This window comes from Chiloscyllium punctatum, chromosome 12 (assembly GCF_047496795.1).
Source record: "Chiloscyllium punctatum isolate Juve2018m chromosome 12, sChiPun1.3, whole genome shotgun sequence".
Lineage (NCBI taxonomy): Eukaryota > Metazoa > Chordata > Chondrichthyes > Orectolobiformes > Hemiscylliidae > Chiloscyllium > Chiloscyllium punctatum.
Genome location: NC_092750.1, coordinates 68,776,988 through 68,790,074, shown reverse-complemented (window position 1 = coordinate 68,790,074; position 13,087 = coordinate 68,776,988). Strand labels below are relative to the sequence as shown.

Below are 13,087 nucleotides of genomic sequence, written 5' to 3'. Positions count from 1 at the left end.
TACGGTTGGAGGGGTGGGGTCTGAGGGCGGAGGTGCGGGATGTGGACGAGATGCGTTGGAGGGCATCTTTAACCACGTGGGAAGGGAAATTGCGGTCTCTAAAGAAGGAGGCCATCTGGTGTGTCCTATGGTGGAACTGGTCCTCCTGGGAACAGATACGGCGGAGGCGGAGAAATTGGGAATACGGGATGGCATTTTTGCAAGAGATTGGGTGGGAAGAGGTGTAATCCAGGTAGCTATGGGAGTCAGTGGGTTTGTAAAAAATGTCAGTGTCAAGTCGGTCGTCACTAATGGAGATGGAGAGGTCCAGGAAGGGGAGCGAGGTGTCAGAGATAGTCCAGGTAAATTTAAGGTCAGGGTGGAATGTGTTGGTGAAGTTGATGAATTGCTCAACCTCCTCACGGGAGCACGAGGTGGCGCCAATGCAGTCATCAATGTAGCGGAGGAAGAGGTGAGGAGTGGTGCCGGTGTAATTACGGAAGATCAACTGTTCTACATAGCCAACAAAGAGACAGGCATAGCTGGGGCCCATATCATCCGTCGGCATTTCCGCCACCTCCAAAAAGACCCCACCACCAGGGATATATTTCCCTCCCCACCCCTTTCCGCCTTCCGCAAAGACCGTTCCCTCCGTGACTACCTGGTCAGGTCCACACCCCCCTACGACCCACCCTCCCATTCTGGCACTTTCCCCTGCCACCGCAGGAACTGTAAAACCTGTGCCCACACCTCCTCCCTCACCTCTATCCAAGGCCCTAAAGGAGCCTTCCACATCCATCAAAGTTTCACCTGCACATCCACCAATATCATTTATTGTATCCGTTGCTCCCGATGTGGTCTCCTCTACATTGGGGAGACTGGGCGCCTCCTAGCAGAGCGCTTTAGGGAACATCTCCGAGACACCCGCACCAATCAACCAAACCGCCCCGTGGCCCAACATTTCAGAATGAACAGCACTGAATGAAAGCCATTTGGCTCATTGTACCTGTGCTAGCTCTTTGAAAGAACTTTCCAATTTGTTACATGACTCATACTTGCTCCATGAACTAGAAGTCGTTTTTTTTCATATATGCATTCTATTCTCTTTTGAAAGTTATTCCTGATTTTTCAAACATTATATTCGAGATAATAACTCTAATTTTCTTCCTCTGGTTCTTTTGCTAACTTTTTAAAGTTTGTATCTTCCAGTTACTGTCCCCTTGCCCTCTGGTTAGCTGAAGCCATTGTTCCTGATATTTCAATGTCTGAAATGAGCTGACTCAAATCTGTACATGGATGAATGGTACTCAATAATAATTGTAAGATGTTCAGCACAGGAAGAAGTAAGCAAGCAACAAATTCACTTTGTGAATGGTTTGAAAAAAAAACAGAAATGAGGCAATAAAAAGTGATAGGGGTGGACTTCCCCATGTAGAGCAGCAGTCGCATACTAGACCATATAGTTGAGACAGTGGAGTAGGTATTAAGAAGATCAATTATTTTTAGACTATATCATGATCCAGTTAGGTCATGTCATAGATACAGGCAAATCTGGCATATCACTTTAATAAAATAGAACAAGAGGGCAAAACTTGAAATTGGTGATTGACAAAGTTATGATCAAAGTAGGAAGTTTGTCAAAGACTGTGGAATGAAGAATCTGACAGGGTTAAAGATCACAATCAACGAGATATTGTAGGGAGTGGGCTGCCAGGGGATTTGGTAGAAGCAGATACGATAGTAATGTTTAAGAGGCATTTAGACACATGAATAGAGGGACACAGAACGTGTGCAGAGAGATGGCTTTGGTTTAGAATGACATCATGATTGATGCAGATATGGTGGGCCAAACAGATTGGGATGTAGTCGGGACGCTTATGAACAGGTTGGAGAATCCTTCTGATGGGCAGGGATCTAGCAACAGGTCTTGTTTACAGCCACAAATGGTCAGAGATCAGATTGAAGAGAACAATACAATGTTCATACAATGCAAAGCAAGCTTGAAAATAGCTAAACAGTAGTCAGTATAAATGACTAAATAATTATAATGAAAGATTGTAACTTTGTTTTGTAACCTCTTGTCTTCCCTTTTTCCTCACTCTCATTCTGCCACTTGGTGACTAATATTCGGAGGTCAAAATGTGTTGCTGGAAAAGCGCAGCAGGTCAGGCAGCATCCAAGGAGCAGGAGAATCGACGTTTCGGGCATGAGCCCTTCTTGAAGAAGGGCTCATGCCCGAAACGTCGATTCTCCTGCTCCTTGAATGCTGCCTGACCTGCTGCGCTTTTCCAGCAACATATTTTCAGCTCTGATCTCCAGCATCTGCAGTCCTCACTTTCTCCTAATATTCAGAGGTCATCTGTTATGCCTTAGCCAATAACAGTAGAGCTACCATTCTCCCATCTCCTTTGACTCTTTCACAACCTGTGTATGGCTAGATCCAGCCATTTAAAGGCATGATCAAAGTAAAATTTGAATCATTTGAATGTCAGCAACAACTATTACTTTTTTAAAAAGAAAACTCCTTTCCCATGATCCTCATATTGATTGCTGCTGGTTCTTAGGTTGCTTCAGGCTATAACATCCTATACAATGCAGGTGAGCTTGAAGTCCCCAATCTTTGCAACAGTAACACCCATCCCTTACCTGAACCTCATTGACTTCTGAAGATCTTGCCCAGCAAGTTTTTATTGGCTGATGTCTGGAAGCCAGCTGTTGGCTTTAGTGCAATTTTATTCACTTTGTAAGGTAGATTGAATAGTGTCAACTATCTAAGATGGAATTACCAGTAGGTTGTACTTATAACATTTCGTGATCCTTGTTTGCTATGCTTCAAAGATAATAGCGGGTTTCAGTTTTTACCTACAAATAGTTTATGCCTGTGCTTAAGGTATAAGGTGACATCAATATTATCCACAATGGCTGTACTGGTAAAGGACTTGGATGAGTAACAAACTGTGAATTCCAGTGAAAGTAGGTAAAGATTGTCATAACGCCAGTGAAAGATCATATAAAAACAGTGCTGGAGGGAGGTGATGGCCTGGTGGTATTGCTAGAGACCCAGGGCATGTTCTTCAAATTCCAGAGTGGCAGATGGTGGATTTTGAACTCATTTTTTTTTTTAAAAACTCTGGAATTAAGAATTTAATGATTGTCGACGATTGCCATTTGTTGGAAAAACCCATCTGATTCACTAATGTCCTTTTTAGGGAAGGAAACTGCCATCTTTTTCTGATCTGGCCTAATGTGACTCCAGACTCATAATAATGTAATTGACTCTTAACTGTTCTGTGAGCAATTGGGGATGGGTAATAAATCCTAACCTAGCTAGGAACGCTCACAACCCATGAATGAATATAGAATGTAACTCAGCAGGTGTGGCAGGATGTGGAGAGAGTGAAAAACAGAAGTTTTGAGTCCAATATGGTTTTTTTTTTGTGGGTTTGGATTTCATAGAAGGATCATACTGGATTTTAAAAAGAATCATGTTAACTCTGTTTCTCTCCTCTCAGATACTGACAAACCCACTGACTTTCTCTAGCAGTCCCAGTTGTTTTAATTTCAAATTTCAAGTTCCTGCATTATTTTTTCTTTGATTTGAGTGAAAGGTAGTTTGTCTCAAATAGGAAGATAACTACTTCTAGAAAGATATATATTTGAGATGAGCTTCTGAATTGCGGTGCAGCTTATAAATGCAAATTGGTGTGTTCACTGCTGCAGTTTGTGGGATCATCTTGCAATGTTTTATTTTAATTTGCCCTCCGATGCACTGGATTTCCCTCCCTACATCTGTTTGCCTCTCTATCACATGTTTTTTTTCTTAAGATAATTCTTAACTTGGTCAAAGAGGTATTTTGTTCAGTCACGTACTGTGCATGTCCTTATGTGGCCCTGTATTGTACTTTGTTTTACGAAGCACTTTGTGTTGCTTTATTACATTAAAGGCGCTATATGAATAAAAATAGTTACTGTTGGGTCAGTGAATGTTTGCGATGAAGCATCAACTACCATTAAAACATATTGTGGCATTAAGGTACATTATAAGTCAGTTGGATTGATTGTACACAGATTTGGCTAAAACTGAAACTGGAAGATGTTGTAAATAATGCAATTCTTGAAGCATAGACAGCTCCAGCAAATGCCAGAGCTGGATTACTGCTGCAGTTTATAAAACTCAATCCTGTGTGCTTGTTCAATTCAAAGAACCGTGCAATCCTACAAGATGCAGAACTTTCCAAATAAGGGTTTGTTTCCCCATTTCTAGTTACAATTTCCCAGAATTTCCTTTCTTGATTTTAAAAACTATGATTCTGTTCTCCATTTTTGGAAAAGGGTCGGAGACCCCTGAGACTTTTAGGAGTGGCAGGAAGACCGATTTGGTAAATGGTTCTCCAGTAATTTGGAAACAAATGGGTAGGACTGGTAAACCTAATTAGTTTTGTTCTTCAAGATAGTGCTTGAGTTTCTCAGTGAGGGTTTAGTTGACCTGTTACAGAAACACTATCATCAGCAGGAATAGTGTGCTTAAGGATTTCCTGCAGACCTGTCTCTGCAAACCGCAAGGATTCTCTGTTCCCTTTCCATTGTACTGTGAATTCTTGCATAGGGAACAACATTTTTTTTTTTCATTGACTGCCATCCTTCAAATTCATCACAAATGAATCAGATAAAAAGTCTTTTTTTTTCTAAAACTGTGCCTTTTCATGGGGTAATTAGACTCCACCAACTGCATAAAATGACAGTAAACTGACCCTCCTATCCAGGAAATTTGATGGTTGTGGAAAATGAAAAATGCCATTCCATTGTAAAAATTGATGTTCTTCTGGCATAAGGAACCATAGTCTAGCAGGAGTTTTACTCTGGATTTGACCTGATCTGAGTTTGTTTGATGCGAACATTAGATCACTGGAACCAATTGCATATGTTGAGCATTAAGCATCGGGAATAGGCTAAATTTTAGATCTGAGACTCTTTGTGGAGTCCTGTCACAATTCTTTGACTGAAACCAGCTACCTTGATACAGAGCACGAAAAATGTGTGGAATTTTAGAAATGTAGAAAATCGGGGCAGGGCATTCAGCCCTTCAACCCTGCTCAATACAATCATGGCTGATCGTAAAACTCAGTATGCTGTTCCTGCTTTAACCCTGTAGCCTTTGATCCCTCTTAGTCCTAAAGCATTTATCAATCTCCTCTTGAAACCTTCAGTGCTGTGATCTCAATCATGTTCTGTGGTAGAGAATTCCACAGGCTTACTACTCTCTCTGGATGAAAACGTTTCTCATCTCGGTCCTAAATAAGACCATAAGAAAAAGAAGCAAAAATCAAGCCATTAGACCATTGAGTCTGTCCACCATTCAATCATAAATGATAAGTTTCTCAACTCCATTCTCCCACTTTCTCCAGGTAACCCTTGATCTCCTCGGTATTCAAAAATGTATCTAACTCACTCTTAAATATACTCAATGACCTGGCTTCCACATCCTTCTTTGGCAATGAATTCCATAGATTCCCCACTCTGGCTGAAGAAGTTGCTCGTTACCTCCATTCTAAAAGGTCTTCCTTTTGCTTTCAGGCAATATCTTCGGGTCCGAGTCTCTTCTACCAATGGAAACATCTTCATAACATCTAGTCTGTCCAGGCCATTCAGTATTCTGTTTTTCAATTAGATACACCCCTCCAATCCTTATAAACTCCATTGAGTAATAAACCCAGAGTCCTCAAATGTTTGTTATATGTTTTTCATTCCTGGGACCATTCTCGTGAACCTCTTCTGAACACGTTCCAGGGCCGGTACATCCTTCCTGAGATATGAGTCCCAACACTGCACACAATACCCCAAATGTGGTCTGACCAGAGCCTTATAGAGCCTCAGTAGTACATCCCTGCTTTTATATTCAAGTCCTCTCAAAATAAATGCCAACATTGCATTTACCTTCCTAACTACTTCCTCAACCTGCAAGTTTACCTTGAGAGTATCTGGACTAGAACTCCTAAGTCTCTTTTTGCACTTCAGACTTCTGAATTCTCTCCCCATTTAGAAAATGATCCATGCCTCTATTCTTGCTACCAACGTGCATGACCTACACTTTCCTATGTTGTACTCCATCTGCTACTTCTTTGCCCACTCCCTGAACCTGTCCAGATCCTTCTGCAGCCTTCCCACTGCCTCAATGCTACTAGTCTCTCTACCTATCTTTGTATCATCTGCAAACTTAGCCAGAATGCCCTCAGTTCCTTCATCTAGATCATTAATGTATAAAGTGAAAAGGTGTGGTCCCAACACTGACCCTGGTGGAACACTACTTCTCACCAGCTGCCAACCTGAGAAGGATCTTTTATCCCCATTCTCTGCTTTTTGCCAAACAGCCAATGTTCTACCCATGCTAGCTCCTTGCCTCTAGCACCATGGGCCTTTATTTTGCTTTGTAGCCTCCTGTATGGTACCTTGTCAAAGACCGTTTTGAAGTCCAGGTAGCTAACATCTGTTAGCTCTCCTTAGTCATCTGGGATTCTCTCCAATTTTAGTGATTCCTAAAAGATCGCCACTAATGACTACACTATCTCCTCAGCTATCTCCCTTAGAACTCTGGGATGTAGTCCATCTGATCCAGATGATTTATCCACCTTCAGGCTATTCAGTTTTTGTAGCACCTTCTCCTTGGTGATGGCCACCATATTCAGCTGACTTGAATTTTTGGGATACTACTTGTGTTTTCTACTGTGAAGACTGACACAAAGTAATCATTCAGTTCCTCAGCCATTTCCTTGTTCCCCATTACTATCTCCCCAGCACATTTTCCAACAGCCCAACATCCTCTTTTGCCTTTTATATATCTAAAGGAAACTTGGTCTTCCTTTTATATTACTGGCTAGCTTACTCTCATATTTAATCTTCTTCCTCATTTCTTTTTTTGTTGCCCTCTGGTCTTTATAAGCTTCCCAATCCTCTGATTTCCCATGGTCCTTTGCTTTATATGCTTTCTCTTTTGCTTTTATGCTATCCCTGACCTCTAGTCACCATCCCCCTTGGCCTACCCCATAGCCTTAGATAGCAACCCCCTAGTTCTGAACTCCTCAATGAATTGGGATTGTCTTTCCTGCATTAAACCTAACTCATCCTGTTTAATGAGAAGCTTCCCTTCATTCTTCTAAACTCTAGTGAATTTAGTCCAAACTGATTTAGTCTCTCTTCATACACTGGTATACCTTAATTGCACTGCCTCCATAGCCCAGTATAATTTCAACTAGCCATTCCTACTTCTGTTCTAAAACCTTCTCTCCATGAAGGCCAACATACCATTTGCCACTTTCAGTTGTTGCACCTGCATGCTTACCTTCTACATGAGTGTACAAAGACACCCAGGTCTTATTGCACCTCCTATTCCCAATAGCTATTCAGGTAATTAATCTGCTCTTCTGTATTTGCTACCAAAGTAGATTAACTCCATTATTCCACATTATCCAAACTTTTGTCCACACGTTCAACTTGTCCAAATCACACTGAGGTTTCTTTCCTTCCTCCTCACAGTTCATCCTCCCACCTGGCTTTGTTTGCAAACTGTGAATAGCTGCTGTCCAAACACTGATCACTGCTGTGCTCCACTAATCATTGCCTGCCACATAGGGAAAAAGACCAATTTCTTCCTATCCTTTGTTTCCTGTCTGCCAACCAATTTTCTATGCATGTCAGTACACTGTCTCAATCCCATGCACTTTAGTTTTACTTGCTAATCTCTTAAATGGGATCTTACCTTAAAATCTTCTGAAAGTCGAAATAATTCACACCCCCTAGGCCTCCCTTATCAACTATCCTTGTTATATCTTTGAAGAATTCCAATAGAGACCTAGGGATGTATAGCACAGAAACAGACCCTTCTACCCAACTCATCCACGCCGAACAGATATCCAAAACAAATTTAGTCCCATTTGCCAGCACTTGGCCCATAACCCTCTAAAACCTTCCTGTCCATATACCCATCCAAATGCCTTTTAAGTGTGGCAATTGTACCAGCCTCTACCACTTCCTTTGGCAGCTCATTCCATACATGCACCGCCTGCTGCGTGAAAAAGTTGCCCCCTTAGGTCCGTTTTAAATCTTTCTCCTCTCCCCACCCCAGAGAAAAGATCTTGTCCATTTACTCCATCCGTGCACCTCATGATTTTATAAAGGTTTGTCAAACATGATTCCCTTTTCACAAATCCATTTACAATGCTCAGAATTGAATGAGCTGTTAAACCATTTCACGCAAGATGTTTTTAAACTTTCTTTTGTAAAATCCATCAATTCATTTTCAATTTATTTCATTTCTTTATAAATGTTCATTTTTACTGCTGACTGGTCTTCTTTCAGGTACAGATCTCTCACTGTGCTTCCTGATTCAGATAGTCATGTGGCATTTTTCTTTGGGGCTGTCTAGTGGGATATCAGTGGAACCCCTCTAGAAGACCTGTGTAAGCTATTGAGGATGGCCATTGAAATGATTTTTGTCAGAGCCTCTACCAATCCCCTGGCTGAAGTTATGACAGATCAAGCCAACCACACAGGGACACAGTGCATTGTTGGTAATTATACTTCCATCAGTGTTGGCATTATTACTGTTCTGAGATCCATATCATGGGTCCATGTCATCACTGAATTAGGGAAACAGAAGCTCAGCAAAGTTTTAGGAATCAGCATTGGGATAGTGTTGCCTCACTATCGTTTTCACCTCTGGACTCCGGCTCAAAATCCAACACAATCTGCTGGCAGGAATGTCTATTTGCTGTGAAGGTCCTGTGTGAGGTCATTATATCCCTGTCTCTAGGCCAGAAGATCTGGATTTAACTTGCACCTGTCATGGAGGTATGTCATAGCATGTTGCAACAGGTTGACCAAGAAATAACTGCATCAGTTGCGATTTAGTGCCAATTCATATCCAGTAGATTGATATTTTTTTAAAAAGGGGTTCTTGTGATACAGTGGTTGTCCCTATTTCTGAGCAAGAAGGCCAGCTTCAGGTCTCACCGATTCCAGAGGTGCATACTAACATATCTGAACAGTTTGATTAGAAATGTTCTAGAACAGGTTCCATCTAGTTTCTAAGGGCAAGAGTTGAAATACAAAGCCACCACTAACTGCACACTGGAAATGTCACTGCAAAGTGCGTAGGAGCAGGAATAGGCCATTGGCACAGCGATTTGCTGGGCCAGTTCAATAAGATCATATCTGATCTACTTGTGGTCTTAACTCCAATTGCCTGTCTGCACCTCATAACCCTCAACTCCCTTGTCTATCAGAAATCTAACTCAGCCTTGAATAGATTGTGACTTGATAGCCACTGTTTTTGGAGGGAAAGAATTCCACAAAGCAATGACATTGAGAGAAATATTCTTTTGTTGGAGTTGGACGTGGTTGCACCACACAGAGGCCTCTACTTTGTCCATACCTGCCCATATTCTGTCTGGCTGAAACTGACCAGACTGGGGCAAATACTAGTTTTACTTCCAACCATCACCCCTTCTCCCCAGCTCCCAGCCAAATGACTCCCGCCTCTTGAAGGTAGTGAAGAGTATAATTGGGTCTAAAGCCTACATTGCACCTAATTGTGTGGGTTACCCATCGCCAGATTAAGGTAAAATGACTGTTTTAAATTAAACAGTCATGCACTCATGCACCTCACAAAGCACAGTTCTATGGCCTACAATTTGTGCACACAATTTTACAGATTCCATTGTCGTCTTCCACTATCTTGAAGAATAAATTGATGAGATCACTGTTCCATCCTATTCTAATGGTTTGATTGTATCTGGTGTCAAAGCCTGATTTGTATTTTATAAGACAGGGTACTAATAGGAAGGATCTGCTGCTTGTGTAGTATGCTTACTGAAGGTTTTTATATCCCTGCCTCCACAGTCTGCTCAGGGTAATAGAGATCTGATTAATGTGCTATCTGATCCCCTTGAGATTAATGCAATGTAATCAGCTCCAAGCTACGCAAGCAGCTGAACCAGGCTTCATGTGACAGTACTTCTGTTGAAATGATTAGGGAACTGTGCTGGGAAGGTCACATCTAGCTCTGACAAAGGAACATGGAGACAATGCATGTGTGTGTGTCTCTCTCTCTGTGGCTGTTAGTTTGTGTGTCATCAAACTCCTGCAACTAGAGGAAAAAAAAGGCTAACATGTGAAAGTCAACAAATCATAAATTCTGCAAAGAATGTCTAGCAGAGTGAGATAACTCGATAATGGAAGGTGGAGGTTAAGAGGAATGAATTTTGCCAAAGAGAAAAGGAAGAGATAAATTTGTGGCTTGTGGACATTGGGCAGTTTCACATTGCACAATTACAGGTTTTAAAAGCATATACAATAAGAATGTGAAGAATTGAAAATGGTTCAAATGCAAAGGGTGAGTCAAGAACTTAATTCAAACAGTGCTATGAATATAGCACCAACAGTTAGAATAATAGACAAGTGAACATGTTGAATATAAAATAAATTTGATTCAGAAATTGTAATGATAACTATACCTCTTGTAAAAACATCTCTTTTTAGAAGACTTTTGTTTTTTTTCCTCTTGATTCCATCCTTAAAGTCTCTCTAGAACAATGGGAAGTTGTCAAGGAAAATCTTGATTTTTGCAGAATGACAGAATTGTTATGGTACAGAAGGAAAGCATTTATCTCGCTGTGTCTACACTGGATTTCTGAATGAGTATTATGAATCCGTGCCATTCTCTGGTCTTTATCTCATGACCCTGACTATTGTTTCAATTTAAATAATCATCTAATGCCCTTGTGTATGCCTCATTGAGCCACCACACTTTCAGGCAGTGCTTTCCAGACAGGAAATTACTCATTGTATGAAAAAGACTTCTCTTTCTCATCACATTGCTACTTTTGCAAATTACCTTTTTTTATCTTTGCCTTAGAATCCTGTCATTCATTTTCTAGGGAAGGATTTCTCCAAAATCATCTCTGTACAAACCTTGTAATTTTGAAAACATAATCAAATGTCCTCTTCAGCGGCTTCTCTCAAAGTACAGCAGTCCGATTCTCCAATTTATCTTTTGGGACTGAAGTTTATCAACCATTCTTGGAAACCTTTCTTACGTTCTCTCCAAATGCATTCAGATTTTTCCTAAAGCCAGGTGCCAGAACTGTAGAGCATAGTGTCCAAGATAAATTCAGAGTACTCTAGGCCCTATTAATTAGATCTCCAATTGCATATTTTAATAACTATTCCTTTCGCCTGTCTTTACATCAATAGTAACTTAGATTCTCATGTATACCCAGTTCTATCTGCTACTGCACACGCTTTAAGGTAGTGCCCTTTATCTTGTACCATATCTCCATGAAACTTCTACCACACGGGCACCCCTCCAGCCAAAATGGAAAAAGACAATTCTACTTCTGGGATCAGAATCAGTCCAAGAACTGGATTCCAGTGAGGAGTTTACACTCAGTACAAATCCATTTCCAAAGTCAACTTGCCTCTAGATAAATGGGCAACACAGCTCATAGTTGATCACACAATTGTCCAAGCATTGGCCATTTTCAGCAGGACAGAATCTAACCATCTCTCCTTCAATGACATTGCTATCACTGAATTCCCCATCACCTATAGGTTACAATTGACTTGAAACCTAACCAGATCAATTCTATATATTTTATGAGCACAAGAGGATGCCAGGGGCTGGGTATCCTGCTGTGATAATGTAAAAGCGCAACAGGTCAGGCAGCATCAAAGGAGCAGGAGAATCGAAGTTTCAGGCATAAGCCCTACTTCAGGAATGAGGAGGGTGTGCCAAGCGGGCTGAGATAAAAGGTAGGGAGGAGGGACTTGGGGGAGGGGCGTTGAGAATACAATAGGTGGAAGCAGGTTAAGGTGAGGGTGATAGGCCGAAGAAGGGGTGGGGGCGGAGAGGTCGGGAAGAAGATTGCAGGTCAAGATGGCAGTGCTGGGACTGAGATAAGGTGGGGGGAGGGGAAATGAGAAAGCTGGAGAAATCTGCATTCATCCCTTGTGGTTGGAAGATTCCTAGGTAGAAAATGAGGTGCTCTTCCTTCAGGAGTCGTGTTGCTATGGTCTGGCGATGGAGGAGATTAAGGACCTGCATGTCCTTGGCAGAGTGAGAGGAGGAGTTAAAATGTTCAGCCACGGGTGGTTGGGTTGGTTGGTGCGGGTCTCCCAGAGGTGTTCTCTGAAACGTACTGCAAGGAGGCGGCCTGTCTCCCCAATGTATAGGAGGCCACATCAGGTGCAGTGGATACAGTAAATGATGTGTGTGGAGGAGCAGGTGAATTTCTGACAGATATGGAAGGATCCCTTGGGGCCTTGGAGGGAAGTGAGGGGGTAGCTGTGGGCGCCCACATCATTTACTGCATCCGCTGCACCCGATGTGGCCTCCTAATACATTGGGGAGACAGGCCGCCTACTTGCGGAACATTTCAGAGAACACCTCTGGGACATCTGCACCAACCAACCCAACTGCCCCATGGCTGAACGCTTTAACTCCCGCTCCCACTCCGCCAAGGACATGCAGGTCCTTGGCCGTCTCCATCGCCAGACCATAGCAACACGACGCCTGGAGGAAGAGCGCCTCATCTTCTGCCTAGGAACTCTCCAACCACAAGGGATGAATGCAGATTTCTCCAGCTTTCTCATTTCCCCTCCCCCCACCTTTTCTCAGTCCCAACCCTCGGACTATGGTACTAGGAAACCGGAGCACCTGGAAGAAACCCGTGCAGACACTAGGAGAAAATGCAAACTCCACACAGACAGTTGCCCAAAGATGGAATCAAACCCACGTCACTGGCGCTGTGAGGCAGCATTGCTAGCCACTGAGGCACCATACTGCAATATTGGTTCAAAACCGTTGAGTTCAGGGTTAACCCATTACAGGGGGTGTGTTGGATTTTGTATTACATATTTTAATATAAGGAGGGGGTAGAATGCTCTTCCAGCATTATCTTCATATTGTGTTTATGGGACTTTTAATGCCAATTACTGCATTCGTTTGCAAAACATAACTTTCAGTTCAAGAAAGAACAAATCTTTACATCCACCAAGAAAACGTGAGAGCAAGAGTGTCATGAGAATGCCATCACTGCCAGATTTTCTTCCAATT

The 13,087-nt window shown here is 42.1% G+C and overlaps 1 protein-coding gene across 2 annotated transcripts in view; it reads left to right on the top strand.

The window, feature by feature from the left end:
* Positions 1-13,087, top strand: part of LOC140483905 (MAP kinase-activated protein kinase 3-like) — a 101,166-nt gene that overhangs the window by 43,579 nt on the left and 44,500 nt on the right. Inside the window, exon 1 of one of the 2 annotated variants that reach the window (XM_072582710.1) lies at positions 10,106-10,366. The exons of the other annotated variant lie outside the window; for it this stretch is intronic. Coding sequence (XP_072438811.1) covers positions 10,349-10,366 — 18 coding nt within the window. The 5' untranslated portion in view covers positions 10,106-10,348. Of the gene's footprint in view, positions 1-10,105; positions 10,367-13,087 lie in introns of those variants that run through there. 2 annotated transcript variants of the gene reach the window in all.